General features: G+C 39.2%; 1 protein-coding gene across 1 annotated transcript in view; it reads right to left on the reverse strand.

Moving 5' to 3' along the window:
- yata (N-terminal kinase-like protein yata) overlaps positions 1-20789 on the reverse strand; it is an 882319-nt gene that overhangs the window by 197745 nt on the left and 663785 nt on the right. Inside the window, exon 14 of the mRNA XM_067140315.2 lies at positions 4268-4393. Within this exon, the coding sequence (XP_066996416.2) occupies positions 4268-4393 (126 nt within the window). The remainder of the gene's footprint in view (positions 1-4267; positions 4394-20789) is intronic.

Genomic DNA, 20789 nt, shown 5'->3' on the forward strand with positions numbered 1-20789 from the left:
ACTGAATTGTGATTTAAGGTAAGTCCCAAATTCATCAACTTTAGTTTTGCTGTACAATTTCTTGTCTTGTGTAACCCTCTTATTAAGCCTTTTTGGTACCAGTCCTACATCCATTATTACAGCCTTATGGTCTCCTATTCTTTCAATTACCTCAGTTTTATCAACAATTTCCCATGGTTTAACCAAGAATACATCTAGTAAGTTATTGAGACGAGTCGGTTCTTGTACTACTTGTGTAAATCCTCCCTCCCAAATTAACTTATTTGCCTGTTTCTCTTTATGGGCTTCACTTGCAGCTCCATTCCATTCAACTTCCGGCAAATTTAGATCTCCCCCAATTATTACCATATCATTATTATTGTTTTTATGAGTATAATCTATTATTTTCTCAAAATATTTCCATATCTCTTTCCTCTCTTCCAGGCCTGTATGTTCCCATAATTCCCACCTCCTTCATAATATCACAAACTAATTTTATCCCTAATATTTCACCCCTTTCATCGGTAAACCAATCATGTGAACAGTAAGTTTCCTTCACCAGAATAAACACCCCCCCCCCCCTTTTTATCTCCTCGGTCTCTACGATAGACTGTGTACCTTTCTGGAAATACTTCTCTATTACCCACCCCTTCTCTCAACCACGATTCCACTCCTATCACATCAGTCTCATAAGATTCCATCAATGAACCTAATTTTAATTGTTTATTTACTACACTTTGACAGTTTACCAAGAGCAATCTCAGACCCCCTTCCTCCCTAAAACTTGACTGTTGCAATTGGGTAACTTGAAATTCCTTACTATCCTGAGTTTCTTTTTCTAGTTGACTGAGCCAGCTTGAAGTACAGCTGGCTCTTTCTACTAGTTTTCCTGGTCAGTATTATAACTCAAGGGAGTTGCCTGTTTTACAGTACATATCTTAAGATTAATAAAATCTAGAACAATATTTGCTATCTTTCGTTTACCTGAATTGTTTAGATGGAGGCCATGTTTAGTATAACAGTATCTCTCAAAACTGCTGCCTTCAATAACCTGAGTATTCTGAAAATTTTTACAAATTTTAACAATATCTGTGTTGACCTTGTCCACTTCAATGTTCACACACGAGTCTCTACTCAAATAATGGCTGTGGGGCACGTTCACTACAAAGACATTAGTGTGGATCAGCTTCCCTAGTGTATGTTTAAGTTGTGATCTTACATTGTTGGCGTCATCGTGAGCTACGTCGTTCGTTCCACCGATGATCAGCACTGTATCGCCGCTCCCGAAGTTCCTACTAGCTGCTTCTACGTTTTCCAGGACACTGCTGATAGAAGATCCTGGATATATTTCTCCGATTGCTGCTATATTCTCGTCGTTAATCACTCCCGCAATTCCCCTTCCTTGGCTATCACCAAACACAGCTACCTTCACTGATTTAGGCCTAACTGGGTCTTGAATCTGAATTCTAGGCCTAAATTTTAAACTCGGCATGGCAATGGCAGCAGTTCGCGATGATTTGGTTTCACGCGCGCGATCACTTTCTTCCAGAATTAAATTATTTAGGGCAGAAAACCTATTTCTGATGTTTATATCCGGAAATTCAGTTGTAGATTTCTTCTTAGCCGGCCATCCACGAACTACTTGACACCACGTGCTCGAGTTTGTTACTGGTACCGGTATATCACTCGAAGAATGGTCAGGCCCAAATTCTAGCGATCGCAGTCTTTCTTTTAATTCTTGATTTTCAACTTTAAGAGTCTCATTGTCTTTTTGTAGAATGTTTATAATTTCTAATACACTTTTATATTCCTCACTGATTGTTTTCGGTGCTTCATCGTCAACGCCGTCGCCAACAACAACATTCCGAACAAACTCCTTACAAATCCAGTCAACATTTTCATTAGTTTTTACGTCTCTAGGGCAATTTCCGCAATTATAATGCCACCATCGATCACATGAATCACACAACATTCCATTTTTCACTAATCTTCGACATTTCCAGCACTTTTCGTCACATTTTAGGTTGATTTACTCGGAGGATAAAACACAACGTCGTCATTACCGGGCGCCATTTTGAAAAGAAAAATATAGCACCAATGCCGGTAGGACTTGCATTGTACGCCAATTGTACCTGCAATTTAGAATTTAATGGTGTCAGTACTTTATCACTTACGATTTCTTGTTTCAATCGAGTGAAAGCAGCTTCGCAGTCAATTTTCCGTTGGAAACGAACATTCTTCTTCAACAAATGGCATAGTGGTGCTGTAACTGATGTTGGAATGTCACTAGTCTCGAAAATGTTCTTGCTCTGCTCATTTCAGCAATAGCTTCAATCTTCTATGATGACTTTGACATTTTATTGGATTCAATAAAGTGTCATAAAAATTTAATGCGTTGTTTGATAAATGCACATTTCTGATGGTTAGGATGCAAGACGTACTTCCACAGTTGTTCGAGGAAAGCAATGAGGTTCGCTTAGCATTCTTCTTTTGTCACTCCACATATTATGTCGTCATCAAAATACTTCTCTGTCTGCAGTACAACTCGTAAGATCTGATCAACAATTGTTGAAATGGGCAAAAGATAGGCGATTCATGATATGGATGTTGATTCCCGTAGGGAATCTGAAATATTTGTTCCGAATGAATAAATTTATAATACCAATATAAATGGTCCGTTATTGGACATTATAAATTTTCCAGCTAACTCATTCCTGGTTGCCAGCGTTTCACCCCCGTGTGCTAGGCTGGGTTTTAGGTACCAACTGATGAGCCCCGCCTAGCACATGAGGGTGAAACGCTGGCAACCAGGAATGAGTTAGCTGGGAAAATTTATAATGTCCAATAACGGACCATTTATACTGGAATTACAGGTGATTCATTCGATATGTTCCTCGGTGAGTTCAAGTAGTTTGAATTTCACAGGATTGTTTGTCTACTGGTACATGCAAATAAGCTTTAAAAAATTCCAAACGGCAGAAGAAGCGCAAATCATGTAGGCTGTTGAGAATTTCACTAATTTACCAAATTGGATAATGAGCAACAAGTTGCTCATTTACCCCCAACTTTTTAGTCCACGCACAGTTGAAGACCTCCATCAGGTTTTGTTAATACCACAAGAGGTGATCCCGAATCGCTGGTTTTGATTTTTGTAATGAAGCCAGGGAACTGCATTAAAATCTCATCTACTTTTCCAACACCGAATTGATGGACCTACTGTTAAGTAACTTTGATCCACTTCTCCCAAATCTATTTTCAGTTGCCGAATCCAACTTCTTCCCAACAATGTAAATGTCGTCTTGAATTGTATGTCCATTATATTCAACATTAACTTGAACTTTCCCATCACGAGTAAAGATATCTTTTGTACAGGACCTGAAACGTACACCCACTGGTTCTAAAGGAATGTCGATTTCCAGTTCAGCATCCGAGGCAAAACGTATATCCTGAGCCTGAATCAATTTCGAACATAACAGGTTTGCCTCTAATCATGGACAGACTCCTTTCATACCTACTTCGTTGCAATCGATTCTTGGTTTTCTTTGTTGAGTTGATGATTGATCTCAAGACGACTGTTGAACTCTATTTTGATATCTTTGGTATTTGAAGTTCCTTTCCAAATTTCGTGTCATCTTGTAGACATTGGAAGTTGAAGAACTGTTCGAATTTGTTGGTTTTTGACTTAGCTCTTCAGAGTCGAACTTCAAAGTTTCGATAACAATATCCTTGGACACAAAGTCCTTTTCTTTGAATTGTATCAATTGTTCTCTAATTGAATTGTTTCCAATTCCACAAATAAATTGAACTCTAAGGAAAATATCAGCAATAGGTTTTTCACATTCACAAGGTGAAATGAATTCATAATATGTGATGTCTGTTCTGAGTGCAGCAACAAATTTGGTTATCATTGTTGATCAGTTTGATATGTTTATATTAATTTATACTGTGCTACAAAAGAATTTTGAATTTGAGATGACCTATTGGGGATTATTACTGTTATAGCATGCCTGCTTCTTATCTGGAGGCCCCAGGTTTGATACCCAGCCAGTCCAATGATTGTAACTCAGGACTGAAGGCTAGAACAGGGTCAACTAAGGAACTGCCAGATAAGAGAGGCAGTGAGCCCCATCACAAAAGCCAAGCAATGCAAGGATGTCGTCACGCTGACCAGGAGCCTTCTGCCTGGGCAGCTGTCATCTTGGTAGGCAGAGGGCTCACTGACCTAGATGTGCATGCACAATCCAAGACACAAAGATCAGGTGTAATTGGAAATGAAGTATTAACTTACGGGCTCTTCCTCCAGACTTCCCCATTCTTCTGTATCCCAACCATCCGTGCCCTTCTTCTCAAACTTATCACGACCTTCTTGAGGTAGACTTTTTAGTTCTCCAAGGCTGATATGACCACCTTGGGGCTATAAGAAATGAAGTATCATATAGAAGATGTATGGATACTGAAAAAAGAAGCAGCATGTAAATTCAATGGTAAAAATAGCAATAAGTGTCCTTCACAGCTGATAATAAGAAATCTACATCACATAGATCTGTGAAAGAAGAAACAGCACTAAGACTGAACTATACTAATAAGAATATCAACAAAAACTGAAAGCTAAATTGTGAATTCAATGTATTTCACCCCAGTTGGAAGGAGCTGTTCGTGTGCATAGTATTCCTTGAGCAACATGTGTCTCCTGGGTGGTGCTAAAGAACATTCACTGCAGATGCAAAAGAAGTTCTATCATCTGTTCCAAAAAAACACTGTGTAACATTGGTTGTCTGGGCCTTTCATTTGGTGTCCCTTATGAAGTGACACACACAAGAGAAAGAGAGAGTGTTTATTCTTACGAGGGCCACGCAACGATCTGCCGAAAGGCTTGATTTCCTGGAGGAGCTCCTCATTTCTGTCATCTCAATATCAAAGGCATCAGTAGATCAAAATGTGAACTATTACAAAAGATGTTGGCACAGATAGAGTAAATAAAAAACATGCCTCCCATCTTCAAAGAAAACCAGCTGAAAGAAGGAGAACTTACATTTGCTTCCGCAAAGTCCTAGCAGTAAAGAGGGTTCACAAAAAAGCTTGTACACATACTGTCAACCCAATATGACAGTCCAGATTATGTTGTTGTCAACACAAAAAACTGAAGCCAAATCTGGTAGTAGACTATAATGGGAATGGGTGATGTTGACTCCCATGATCAACATCTGGCATACTTACCACCTAGGAGGAAACAATATGTCAACTGTTACAAAAAGATTTAATTTCACATGCTAGATATGTCGTCCTTGCTAAATTGTTATCTTATTTGGCACATTCCCAACAAAGGAAAGAAGAAGGCACTCTCCACTTTACTCCACACACACAAAACTCCTAGAAACGACCCAGCTGCCTCATTACCCTAACAGAGACCATCTGCACACAGGTAATATTTCCACGAGCCTTCAGATTCAATATAATGACCACTACCCATCAAAAACTGCTCCATCTCATAAGAAATCAGTGCCAGCAATGCCGTGCAGACTGAGCGCAAAACGAGGACTCTGCAAGGAAACCTTGTTTGAGTGCCTCAAATGCAAGGTTGTAACAATCTAGCAAAATTGAAAATACCAAATGGATAAATGGTGACTAAGATAAGTATAAATAACAAGATTGGGTGCCACCTGCAAAAACAATTACAGGAATAATTAACTCTGTAGAGCAACTCCCTCTCCCAAGGCGACGGTCATTAGGCTGACGAAGCTCCAGACTTAATTTATAACGTTACCTGTTACTCAGTCAACCCAACCTTGCTTAAAACAAAGCCCTCGTATTGGCTATCGAGCATCTAATGTGACACAGAACATCCACATTGATCAACTCCAATCCTCAGCCTATACTACCTGCTGTACCCCAGGTTTCGAGGCCACTTTGTTGCAACACTTTCAACTGAGTTCAACCGCCTTTCCCGATATAGCCACTGTTTTCCGTGTTGCAAAATTCTTGAGCAACCTACACTGCCATGTCATGTGCAGACTCTTACACAAATTGAAGTTACATGGATACAAAATTCCCTACTACAAATTCTTCTTATAATATTCTGTTTTTACATGGTAAATGAACAAAATAACATGATTTTCATGACTTCAATATTACAAATTAATTTATGAAAATTTCCTAACCTAAAAATTGGGGATCATACACTTGTATAGTTACAAGGTTGCTTTGCATGTGAACACCTGTTTTCTAGTGTTTCATACAGTAGGGAAGATCTCCAAACCATTAATGTATGGTAGAACTCACAAAACATATTTTATAAGTGCGTAACATCCCTGTATACCAGGTGGCCCGCGAGCATCACCCTTTCTACTTACAAATGTCCCGCGTGCACAAATGATGAATGGGATGTCTAATAACTGATTTTCACATGGCGCTACAAACAGCAGGCAGGTTAAGTCAGAATATGAAGAGATAAAAATCGGACGGTCGCCCACAGCATGTTCCTGAGCGCTACCCGTCTAATGCAACCTCTCACAAAACTAAACCTCGCTTTTGACTGCATAGTACAAGGCTGGTGCATGGTACAGCGGCACTACATTTGCTGTCTGCATATCAGCAATGGCTAGTGTGTTGTTGGAAAATAATTATATCGGCAGGACTGACCACAAATATAAAATTAGAAGGAATTTTAGCAGAAGCAATTGGGGTAAATTTTCATTCATTGGGAAGGGTGTGAAGGAGTGGAACAGTTTACCAGGGGTAGTGTTTGATCCTTTTCCAAAATCTGTACAGATATTCAAGAAGAGAATAAACAGCAACAGAGAAAAGAAATGAAATGTTAGAGGGCATTCGACCAGTGCAGGTTATTGTATATAAAAAAATGTGTGTGAATAAATTAATTCCATCCCCTGGTCTAAGGAGTTTGGACAGCCAAAGTAGGGGACTGCCTGTAGGGGTGAAGTACAGTGGGGACTTCGAGGGCCCTGGGACCGCTACGGTAGCTGTGAAGGCCCTTCAGGAACTCTGAAAAGTGGTGGCAAAAGGGGCTCTGGTTAAGACGCAGCAGGTCGTTATGCTACTTAGGATCCAGAATGGGTAAAAAAAAAAAAAAAAATAGTAAATAAATAAATGCAATGTAAATATTAATGTTATACCAGTTTTATAGTATCATTTGAAGCAATTCCACATACTGTATATCAGTTGACTATATTTGTAAGTAGGACAGGATATATTATAAGTAGAATTTTGTAAACAATATAAATTTATTAAGGATGAGCTGTGTGTTTAATAGAAAACATTGTTAGCGTAAATTGTATAATATTGTATTATAGGAAAAATTTTCTTCTCTTGTTAATTTAATATTTAGTGCTTGACAATAATGTATTTTAGTGTACCATTTGCCACCGAGGTAGACACCTCATTTGCAAATAAAGAGATTTTTTTTTTTTTTTTTTGATATTTTTTTTTTTTGATTACCAACTGAAGAGCTCAACTCAGCACACTGGGGTGAAACGCTAGCAACCAGGAATGAGTTAGCTGGAAAATTTATAATGTCCAATAACGTACCATATATATTGGTATTATAACTGGTATGTTCCAATCTGTCAATGGAGAGATGGTGAGGAATGACATTAGTAGACGAATAATTTTGAGTGGTGTCTTTAAAAGTAGGAAAGAACGTTTTCTTTCCACTCCTCGTCTTATTTCATTTGTGTGTAATTGTGCTTGAAAGCTGTTTTAATTGAGGTTTTATTTGTACATGTTATATTGTATTATGTTTTCTTGGGTTTGCCCTTTTCTTCCTTAAATAAAGTGATGTCCTTATTCCCTTATGGCCTCAGGATAAAGGGAACTTTCTTCCCGTCCTGGGGTATTTTCCATCTTATGTTGGCTGTTGTCCTCTTGGCTCCACGTTCTGGTGAGAAAACTCCCCTCCCCTTTGGGTGTGCGCGCGCCTCTCCCTGCTGGGCAGGCGAGCGCTCGCTGGACCTTGTGGTCATTCTGACTGACTTGCTCGCTCGCTGCACACTTGCAGCCGGTCCCGCCGCGGCCTCGAACCGAGTACCCACCAGACGTGGAGGTAAGACTTTAGTGAGTTACCCCCCTTGTGTAGCGCGTTAGGAACAGTTTGAGGAAGCGGATCGCAATCTTAAAGAATCTATATGTTGAGTAGGATTAAGCCCTAGTTATGTATGGTTTTTATAGGTTTCTCGCCCCGGGCATATTTCACTTTAAAACATAGTATGCATGTCAGATTTATTTTAGGGTCTTGCGACCTGCGTTTCTTTTAGCCATGTTGTCCTTAAGTATGGGACAGATCACCTTTAAACATTGTCTTTAAATTTGTATTTGCGTAAAGCATTTCTGTCTCAGAAGTTTAAAGCAGTTGTGTAAATGAGTGTAATTACTGAGTACGAGAAGGTACCAGAAGGTTGGGGTAGATAGAGCAAGTATTATGGTGTTTATATTCCTTGCTGTTATGTGTATTTACCTTCGAGGTATGTGCTTTCGCGCAGTATTTCTAAGATAAAGATTTTTCTGGCATGACCCAGGACCTTTTGGTACTATTGGGAAGTCTGGGATACCAGGAGACCCTAAGTTGGGTGTTTGTAAGTAAACGATGTATTGTGTTTTCAGGGCTAGGCCCGGTTTATAACGAATATTATACTAATTAGCAAATTGTGCTGGTCACATGTATTTATAGCGTTTTACAAAGGTGCTTTAAATTGGGACATGTCCCTGGTGTTGTTAAAAATTGTGTAGCGAAGTAACGCAAAGCTTTCCATTTATATAATAAATTGTTATCTGGCAAACTTATCGTGCCTTTACGTCCCATTCCCTCGGCCCACCGCTTCTTCCCATAAAAGTTACCGGGTATAAACCCAGTACAAAGATGACAAATTGGGTCAAATATTCCTTTATAGGAAGGGGAGTTAGGGATTGGAATAACTTACCAAGGGAGATGTTCAATAAATATCCAATTTATTTGAAATCATTTAAGAAAAGGCTAGGAAAACAACAGATAAGGAATCTGCCACCCTGGCGACTGTACTAAATGCAGATCAGTATTGGTTGATTGAACTGAACCTGAATTATTTGTCCTGAACGAGTACATTTATAATATCAACTAGCAAGATATCTATGGTTTGGTACAGTTTAAACTGAAAGTTATTATTCAAAGTTTTATATTCTGTAGAGTCCACATTCAACTGAGCCTGTAAAATATGCCTTCAGTTCGTAGGGCAAACGGTTTTGGAGGAATTATTATTTATTTTTTGTCTAACACCCATACGGAAGAACTTGAATGTTTTAAACCCTATCTTATTTAACATCTAGGATGTAAAAGCAACCAACCTGTGAAATTTTGGTTTTGTACTTCGTACAGTAATGGAGGAATGAATACTTTTTTAAGGGGTTAATGTTTTGAAATATTTAATAACATCTAGGATATAGAAACCATAAAAAAAAAAGTTAAGTTTGTGCCTGAAACTACTTCGGAACAAAGGATGTTGTGTTTTTGAGAGTCAACCGCCATTTAAACTCCTTACGGGAGAGATTTTGAAGTATATGATATTTTACATCTAGGACATAAAAGAAGACCCTTCTCGTAAAAGTACAATTTGTACGTCAAACAGTTTCGGAGTGATGAATAATTACGTTTATGGAGCTAACCTCATTTAATGCTTTAGGGGTGAAATGCTTAGAGATATTTCCTATTTCACACCTAGGATTTCAAATATATACCACTATTTCGAAGGAATTAATACATTTGTTTTTGGATCTTAACCCCCATTTAACTCTCTGTTTGATACCTTCTGTTATTTAACACATAGGACATCATTTTTGAAATTTTAAATTTGTAATTCAAATGGTTGCATATAAATGTATATTTTTGGCCAGATTCCTCACCCCCCCCCCAGTCAAAACCCCTTAGGGATGTATTGTTTTAAGTCCTCTTCATATTTGTATCCTTGTCAAAAGAATTACACTCCTTTTCTACTCCTCTTATGTTGATCACCCCGCCAAAAATAAGCATTTCTTTATTTTTACAGGAGATTCAAAATACCGATTTTCACAACCGTTACATCCTTCGTTTTTGAGATATAAGTATCGTCACACAAAGAATTCAACTCATTTTTCAATTCATTTACCCCTCCCGCCCAAATTGGATTTTCCAAAAAATAAAAATTTACATGTTTATTTTTATTTTTAAGAGAGATCCCAAATACAAAATTTTCATGTCTGCAACATCTTCAGTTTTTGAGATTTAGGTAGGTATCTTTATAAAAAGAATTCAACCCCTTTTTGAGTCCTTTTAACAACCCCCTTCAGTGGATTATCCGAAAACAAAAAAATACATGTTTCATTATTTTTAAAGGAGATTCCAAATACAAATTTTCACCGAAACCGACTTTCAACATGTTAGGTCATGTTACGTATATTTAGTACGCGTTGAAGAGATGTTAAGTACAGAACAAAAATGGCCAACCAGACACCAGTGGGATCCGAACCCACAACCTCCCGATTTCGCGTCGGTTGCTCTACCAATTGAGCTATGGTGGCCTTGGCCATCTTTGTTCTGTTGGAAAGGATCTAAGCTACAGGTCTGGTACTACTACCATCACACTGTAGAGTGCGCTTAAGTTGCCCGTTGAGGGCCAAGTCAATGAACATTGAATTTTCACGACCGCATTGTAATCGAAACCGACTTTCAACCTATTAGGTCGTGTTACGTATATTTAGTACGCGTTGAAGAGATGTTAAGTTCAGAACAAAAATGGCCAACCAGACACCAGTGGGATCCGAACCCACAACCTCCCGATTTCGCGTCGGTTGCTCTACCAACTGAGCTATGGTTCCCCATCATATTTGTAAAGAATAATACCTATGTAAAAAAAGAATACACAAACTTATTTACTAAGTACATCCCCACTCTATCTATACAGCAATTTACCAGCTTCTGGGTCTCACAGTTATTCCTCTTTCACATGGAGAGCTGGTTAACATTTTCTTGGCAGATCCCCAAAAGCTTTGCTTGGATGAGGTTATGGCACAATAATGTTATTGTTTTCCAGGTCCCACTACTACTTTTCTATAGTTTTCGGAGATGCTGAGGTGCCAGAATTTTGCACCGCAGGCGTACTTTGAAGTGCCGGTAAATCTACCAACACGGGGCTGACATATTTGAGGACCTTCAAATACCACCTGGGGTGAGCCAGGATCGAACCTGCCAAGTTGGGGTCAAAAGACCAGTGCCTCAACCGTCACAGCCACTCAGTCCAGTGTTATGGCACCAGATAATGCAACTGATTTTGTACAGATAGTATACAACGGCCACTCCATGATCACATCATTCACTCCAAAACTTTGAGCTGATACATGAGAACCCAATCACGAGAGGTTATAAGACAATATATTTACAAGAATGTACAAATTGTAGTTTTAAAGGTATCATCACTGAGACGTATAATAATATCACGACAAACAACTCACTCATACAAGTCACAGTAGGCAATGTTCTCCATCAAAAATAAAAATCAGAACCAAAATCAGAAGAACCATCAGAATAAGGATAAGCACGTTGCAACAATGCAAGCCCTTATGAAGCATATCCACCACGCGTACAGTCGTCTGATGGACAGCATTTTACAGAATTACCAGCATTTTTGGCAACACAACTTGAAGGGGTGAGTCTCACACAATATCACACAATTTTCTTTGTTCCTCTTTCAATATGTGAGATCATTTTTCTTTCCTTTCCATTCAGACGTGCCATGCCCAGCATGATTCATATTGACAAATAACTAGTCCATAATATAAATATTTTTGGATCTAAGATTTCCTGTTCTACAAGTTCCCTTCAGACAAACATATTTGTCACCATCGTAAGCACATCAATCAAGACATAGGTCACATTTGACACAAGCCTTACAGAGATAAATATTGCTACCAGCTGCAATAGACTTTCATCAGCTAAGTCTGTCAAGATCGTATCTGATCTCCGGATGCAAACACAATATTTCACAGACCCAATTTTTAAACTTTTTTAGTATATATGTATATAACGTTTCTATCATGGACGGTTTAGTCTTAGATTATTTGTTTATTGGGAAAACAGTTATACTACACTCGATGTAAGCTTAGCAAGTGGACTTCAGAATCAACAAATTCTAGTAGTAAAGACTGAGTAAATCACATTTTTATTCTGCAAATTATAATAGAGTCCATAGCTTTTAAAACTTTTCATTTTAAACATCCAGGTTATATTCCTACTACTTAAAGAGTCAATAATTTTAGTTGTAATGGCTGAGGTTGAAACTGGTCCTGTGATGTAATTAATGTATATATAACTTATACATACATACATACATACATACATACATACATTATCATTATAGACTGTTTTGCCTTTCAGCGTTCAGTCTGCAAGCCTCTGAGAATTTACTAAACGTCGCCACAATCCTCGATTTGCAACTAGTGTTGTGGCCTCATTTAGTTCTATACCTCTTATCTTTAAATCGTTAGAAACCGAGTCTAACCATCGTCGTCTTGGTCTCCCTCTAATTCTCTTACCCTCCAAAACAGAGTCCATTATTCTCTTACGTAACCTATCCTCCTCCATTCGCCTCACATGACCCCACCACCCAAGCCGGTTTATGCGTACAGCTTCATCCATCGAGTTCATTCCTAAATTAGCCTTTATCTCCTCAATCCGAGTACCCTCCTGCCATTGTTCCCACCTGTTTGTACCAACGATCATCCTTGCTACTTTCATGTCTGTTACTTCTAACTTATGAATAAGATATCCTGAGTCCACCCAGCTTTCGCTCCCGTAAAGCAAAGTTGGTCTGAAAACAGACCGACGTAAAGATAGTTTCATCTGGGAGCTGACTTCCTTCTTACAGAATACTGCTGATCGCAACTGCGAGCTCACTGCATTAGCTTTACTACATGTTGATTCAATCTCACTTACTATATTACCATCCTGGGAGAATACACAACCTAAATACTTGAAATTATTGACCTGTTCTAGCTTTGTATCACCAATCTGACATTCAATTCTGTTGAATTTCTTACCTACTGACATAAATTTAGTCTTCGAGAGGCTAATTTTCATACCATACTCATTGCAACTATTTTCAAGTTCCAAGATATTAGACTGCAGGCTTTCGGCACAATCTGCCATTAAGACCAAGTCGTCAGCATAAACCAAACTGCTTACTACATTTCCACCTAACTGAATCCCTCCCTGCCATTTTATACCTTTCAGCAGATTATCCATGTAAACTACGAACAGCAAAGGTGAAAGATTACAGCCTTGTCTAACTCCTGTAAGTACCCTGAACCAAGAACTCATTCTACCATCAATTCTCACTGAAGCCCAATTGTCAACATAAATGCCTTTGATTGATTTTAGTAATCTACCTTTAATTCCATAGTCCCCCAGTATGGCGAACAACTTTTCCCTCGGTACCCTGTCATATGCTTTCTCTAGATCTACGAAACATAAACACAACTGCCTATTCCTCTCGTAGCATTTTTCAATTACCTGGCGCATACTGAAAATCTGATCCTGACAGCCTCTCTGTGGTCTGAAATCACACTGGTTTTCATCCAACTTCCTCTCAACGACTGATCGCAACCTCCCTTCCAAGATGCCAGTGAATACTTTGCCTGGTATACTAATCAATGATACACCTTGATAGTTATTGCAGTCCTTCCTGTTCCCTTGCTTATAGATAGGTGCAATTACTGCTTTTGTCCAATCTGAAGGTACCTTACCAACACTCCACGCTAATTTTACTACTCTATGAAGCCATTTCATCCCTGCCTTCCCACTATGCTTCACCATTTCAGGTCTAATTTCATCTATTCCTGCTGCTTTATGGCAATGGAGTTTATTTACTATCCTTTCCACTTCCTCAAGCATAATTTCACCAACATCATTTTCCTCCTCCCCGTGAGCTTGGCTGTTTACAACACCACCAGGATGATTTCCTTTTACATTGAGAAGATATAACACTTTATATAACTTATACCAAACATTAATTTGAATTGAAGAGGTGGACCTTCCTTCGCTTTCTGACATAGTCGATTCAGGAGTAGCACCCTATGGTATAATATATTTGTCCAAGAAATGTAATGGTCTGAGTACAGAAGTTAGATTTACTTAATTTTCAAGTGAAGACAGTGTTCAACTGATCTAAGTGTTTCTTGAATGATCATGAGGTGATCACCAAGTCATCAGAACCTAAGGCGATATCTAATGCCTATAACAATTCAAGTTTAAGTTCTCAATAAATGTCCTTTGATTGACATCACTGAGAGTTGTTACATTCACCTAAATCAATACTTCCATTCAGGTCAAAATCTCAACATCATCTCTGAGAAACCAAAAATACTGTTCAACTTTTTGATCGCATTTTTCATACATACATACATACATACATACATACATACATACATACATACATACATACATACATACATTATCATTATAGACTGTTATATCTTTCAGCGTTCAGTTTGCAAGCCTCTGTGAATTTACTAAACGTCATCACAATCCTCGATTTGCAACTAATGTTGCGGCCTCATTTAGTTCTATACCTCTTATCTTTAAATCGTTAGAAACTGAGTCTAACCATCGTCGTCTTGGTCTACCTCTACTTCTCTTACCCTCCATAACAGAGTCCAATATTCTTGCTACTTTCATGTAATAATAATGTAATAATAATGCTATTTATCATGTCAGCTTTTTCCGGGCTTGTAGGCCGTGGTCCAGGAGCGAGTGAATGTCCCGACGTTTCACCAAAGACTGCATTCGGCATTGTCAAGGGTTCCGACTGACTTCGATAGCGAAGCTCTCAGTGGAATGAAGTGCTGTTGTGATTCCACCTACTTATATACTGCAGGATACGGTACGCTGCTCGCCTATTGGCCGCTATGGGGGGGGGGGGGGGCGGTCGCTGATTGGCTGTTCTTCAGCCAATTGTTGAAGCGTTAGGGAGCCCGATGTACCCTGACCTGCCTTGGCGGAGACAGGCAGCTGATCACCCGTTGGTTTCTTCTGGTCTGCCGTGGCTATCGTGTCCTTCAGGGTTAGAGCTTTCAAGACTGGAAACCAGGCTTTGTTTGCCCGTTCAGATTTCTTCTTACGGTTGAAGCTGTTGGTGTGCTTTAGGATTTCAATGGCTTCCCTCTGTAGCCGGGCGTGATAAGACACAGTAGTTGACAGTACTTCGGTGTTGCTGTACTGTATGTCATGACCTGCTAGCAGCGAGTGTTCAGCGACTGATGATCTATCTGTCTGTCCCAGCCGGCTATATCTGTTATGCTCCTTCAGTCATGTGGCGATGCAGCATTTGGTAGTCCCTATGTATACCTGGCCGCAGCTGCACAGGATCTTGTAGACACCTGCTGTGGAGAGAGGATGGCGCTTGTCTTTGGCAGACCTAAGCAGTTCCTGGATTTTCTTCGTCAGACTGTATATGGTTTTAACTCCATGGGACTCCAGTAGCCTCCCTATTCTGTCAGTTACTTTCTCGATATATGGCAGAAAGGCTTTAGCTGCCGTCCGCTCCTCTTCTTTTTTCTTGGTTGTCAGATGTCTGGGATGGAGTGCTCGTCGAATATCTTTAGAGCTGTACCCGTTAGTGAGTAGGGCCCTGTTGAGGTGGCTGAGTTCTTCGTTTAAGTGCTGAGGTTGACAAATTCTCTTAGCACGGTCGGCTAGCATCTTAATCACTCCGTATTTTTGTCGTGGGTGGTGGTTGGACGTCTTCTGAAGATAGCGGTCTGTGTGTCCGAAGTTTAAATCGGCAGTCTTCTTTACCAGAACATCGAGGAAAGGGATGTCAGTCGGAACCCATGACAATAATACCAATATAAATGGTCCGTTATTGGACATAATAAATTTTCCAGCTAACTCATTCCCGGTTGCAGCGTTTCGCCCTCGTGTGCTAGGCTGGGCTCATCAGTTGGTACCTAGCACACCTACCAAGATGCTGGCTAGTGCATACCCATAGTGCATTGGCACTGCCGGTGGCTACAATTAGCCTATGCAGTGGCCTCCATGGTATGCACTAGCCAGCGTCTTGGTAGGTGTGCTAGGTACCAACTGATGAGCCCAGCCTAGCACACAAGGGCGAAACGCTGGCAACCAGGAATGAGTTAGCTGGAAAATTTATAATGTCCAATAACGGACCATTTATATTGGTATTATAAATTTACTCATTCAGAACAAATATTTCAGATTCCCTATGGGAATCAAAATGTATATCACCCTTGACAATGCCGAACGCAGTCTTTGGTGAAACGTCGGGACATTCACTCGCTCCTGGACCACGGCCTACAAGCCCGGAAAACGTTGACATGATTTCTAAAGCCGGCCGTGAAAGCCTCAATTGCTACATAATGCTATTTGTTTGACGTCCCACTAACTACTCTTTTACGGTTTTCGGAGATGCTGAGGTGCCGGAATTTAGTCCCACAGTAGTTCTTTTATGTGCCAGTAAATCTACCGACACGAGGCTAGCGTATTTGAGCACCTTCAAATACCACCGGACTGAGCCAGGATCGAACCTGCCACGTTGGGGACAGAAGGCCAGCGCCTCAACCGTCTGAGCAACTCAGCCCGGCACTTTCATGTCTGTTATTTCTAATTTACGAATAAGGTGTCCTGAGTCCACCCAGCTTTCGCTCCCGTAAAGCAAAGTTGGTCTGAAAATAGACCGAAGTAAAGATAGTTTCGTCTGGGAGCTGACTTCCTTCTTACAGAATACTGTTGATCGCAACTGCAAGCTCACTGCATTAGCTTTACGACACTTTGATTCAATCTCACTTACCATATTACCAACCTGGGAGAACACACAACCTCAATACTTGAAATTATCTATCTGTTCTAGCTTTGTATCACCAATCTGGCATTCAATTCTGTTGAATTTCTTACCTACTGACATCAATTTAGTCTTCGAGAGGCTAATTTTCATACCATACTCATTGCACCTATTTTCAAGTTCCAAGATATTAGACTGCAGGCTTTCGGCACAATCTGCCATTAAGACCAAGTCGTTAGTAGGCCAGAATGCTTACTACATTTCCACTTAACTGAATCCCTCCCTGCCATTTTATACCTTTCAGCAGATGATCTATGTAAACTACGAATAGCAAAGGTGAAAGATTACAGCCTTGTCTAACCCCTGTAAGTACCGTAAACAAAGAACTCATTCTACCATCGATTCTCAGTGAAGCCCAATTGTCACCATAAATGCCTTTGATTGATTTTAATAATCTACTTTTAATTCCATAGTACCCCAGTATGGTGAACATCTTTTCCCTCGGTACCCTGTCATATGCTTTCTCTAGATCTACGAAACATAAACACAACTGCCTATTCGTCTCGTAGCATTTTTCAATTACCTGGCGCATACTGAAAATCTGATCCTGTCTTCCGAACTTAGAAAAATTTCCAATAGTAAAACAGTTTTTCAAAGCATATATGATACATTTTCACGTCATGCACTTTCACCACATCGTCCTACTTAATTCCCCTCATTCTACCCCCCTCCCACCCTGCCTGTAACTCAAACTCCTCACATCTCCTCCTTTCCCCATCCCTACCTATCCTCCTACTGCCTCCCATCACCTCCCCTGATCAACTTCTTCCCCTTCCAACACAAGTACATAGTGGTCTTGGTGTCATACGACTCGCAGCATCTTCTCTTACTTCTGACTACACACACCACACATGCCGCCAGAGGTAAGTCTCATATTTACTGAAAATATTTAGGACAGGTCCCCATTCTTTTTTCAAAAGTTTTTCTAAATTTGCCCTTTTCTCTATCTGCTTCAGGTCCCACCTTGAACTGAGAACACCTTCTAGCACCCTGGGGTAAAAACTGTGTCCACCTCATGTTCACATAAAAAAATATAAAATTATAAATCCACAGTAAACCAACTCCAGCCATAGCTTTGTTAAGGGCTATTTTAATTAGAGAAGACCTGCATTTTATCATGAAAAACGCAGCTTGAAGAATTTTTCACATTCTTTCGAGATTTAAAACTTGTTATGTCATTTTAAAATATTGATAAACTTAACAATAATAGGTTAATATGGTTGTTTGATCCTGTATTGACTTGTCTGAATCTATTACAGAACTATTTAAAATACTGTAGTTTTATTTGAGTCCGCCTTGTTAATACACCTTATAATGATAGAAAACTATTTATTTTACCATATATGTTTCAGGAAAATCATCCATTCTCTTCATCAGTGATGTCAGCTCAAGGAAAAAAATTGTTTTATTCTTTGAGCCATATTGACAAATAACTAGTCCATCACAGAAATATTTTTGGACCTAAGATCTCCTGTTCTACAAGTTCCCTTTAGCCAAACACATTTGTCACCATCTTAAGCACATCAATCAAGCCATAGGTCACATTTGACACAAGCCTTACAAAGATAAATATTGCTACCAGCTGCAATAGGCTTTCATCATTGTTTTATTCTTTGAGCTGACATCACTGATGAAGGGAATGGATGATTTTCCCAAAACATGTATGGTAAAATAAATAGTTTTCTATCATTATAAGGTGTATTGACAAGGCGGACCCAAGTAAAACTATTTTAAATAGTTCTGTAATAGATTTTAAAATATGTTAAGTTATTTTAAGAAAGAACACTACACACAATTTTTATGAGCAGTATTTCAATCAATGCTTTGAAAATGCTTTTTGACTGAAGCTCCTACCGTTTTTATAATACATTTCAAGACTCGGTGAACTTTCATCAAGAGGACTTTCACTTCGTTTAGACCTTACTCATTCAAAACGGAAATGGTGCTATCTTTTCAGAAAAAAAAAAAGAACTTTTAAGCTAGTGTTATAAGTTATTGTTCCCAGCTCATGTTTTTAATCTGGTAAATGCAGCACGGGTGAAGCTTAAGAAAGCGGAGATTGTTATTAGTGGACTACTGTGTAGGAGGGATACTGACTGGAGGGTGATTGGGGATTTAAATGAGACTATGGAGTGGGTATGTGGGAAACTGGGAGTGAAATTACTAGATCCTAATGGGTGGGTAGGAGATAGGGATCTGCGCTCAGATGGCCTTCATTTAAACCGCAGTGGTACGTATAAGTTAAGAAATTTGTTTGGAAGGGTACTAGGGAGGTACATTCAGGGAAACAGGATGGCCTAGGGAGCGGTGATAAGGGAACAGGGAACTGGAAATCAAGTAGGGATGACATAAAATTGTTAGTGTTGAACTGTAGAAGTATTGTAAAGAAAGGAATAGAATTAAGTACTTTAATAGATATATATTTACCAGATATTGTAATAGGAGTTGAATCATGGCTGAGAAATGATATAATGGATGCAGAAATTTTCTCACGGCACTGGAGTGTGTATCGTAGAGATAGGATAGGAATGGAGGGAGAGGGAGTGTTCATTCTGGTGAAAGAAGAATTTGTAAGCTACGAAAAAGTTAAAGATGAGACACATGAAATTCTAGGTGTAAGGCTCATTTCTAAAGATAATAGGCAACTTGATATATTTGGAGTGTACAGATCGGGAAAGGGTAGCACTGACGCGGATTCGGAATTATTTGATAGGATAGTCAGCTATGTGGGAAACGACATGGAAAGAAATGTGATTGTAGCGGGAGATCTGAATTTGCCAGATGTCAATTGGGAAGGAAATGCGAACGACAGGAAGCATGACCAACAAATGGCAAATAAGTTAATATGGGAAGGACAGCTGATTCAGAAAGTGATGGAACCAACCAGAGGGAAAAATATCCTGGATGTGGTGCTGATAAAACCAGATGAGCTCTATAGAGAAACTGAAGTAATAGATGGTATTAGTGATCATGAAGCTGTTTTTGTGGTAGTTAAAAATAAATGTGATAGAAAGGAAGGTCTTAAAAGTAGGACTGTTAGGCAGTACCATATGGCTGATAAAGCAGACATGAGGCAGTTTCTAAAAAGTAACTATGATCGGTGGAAAACGGTAAATAAAAATGTAAACAGACTCTGGGATGGGTTTAAAGAAATTGTTGAGGAACGCGCAAACAGGTTTGTACCTTTAAGGGTGGTAAGGAATGGTAAATTATAATAGAGAAAGAAAGAGACTAAGAAGGAGGTGCAGACTGGAAAGAAATAGACTTAGAAATGGCTGTTGAAGTAAGGAGAAATTGAAGGAACTTACTAGAAAATTGAATCTAGCAAAGAAGGCAGCTAAGGATAACATGATGGCAAGCATAATTGGCAGTCATACAAATTTTAGTGAAAAATGGAAGGGTATGTATAGGTATTTTAAGGCAGAAACAGGTTCCAAGAAGGACATTCCAGGAATAATTAATGAACAAGGGGAGTGTGTATGTGAAGATCTTCAAAAGGCAGAAGTATTCAGTCAGCAGTATGTAAAGATTGTTGGTTTCAAGGATAATGTCGAGATAGAGGAGGAGACTAAGGCCAAAGAAGTAATAAAATTTACATATGATAACAATGACATTTACAATAAGATACAAAAGTTGAAAACTAGAAAAGCGGCTGGAATTGATCAGATTTCTGGGGATATACTAAAGACAATGGGTTGGGATATAGTACCATATCTGAAGTACTTATTTGATTATTGTTTGGTCGGAGGAGCTATACCAGATGAATGGAGAGTTGCTATAGTAGCCCCTGTGTATAAAGGAAAGGGTGATAGACAAAAAGCTGAAAATTACAGGCCAGTAAGTTTGACATGCATTGTATGTAAGCTTTGGGAAGGCATTCTTGTGAAATTAATAACTGCTTCGATAGAAGGCAATTCGGTTTTAGGAAAGATTATTCCA

Source organism: Anabrus simplex, chromosome 2, assembly GCF_040414725.1.
Source record: "Anabrus simplex isolate iqAnaSimp1 chromosome 2, ASM4041472v1, whole genome shotgun sequence".
In the NCBI taxonomy this organism is placed as follows: domain Eukaryota; kingdom Metazoa; phylum Arthropoda; class Insecta; order Orthoptera; family Tettigoniidae; genus Anabrus; species Anabrus simplex.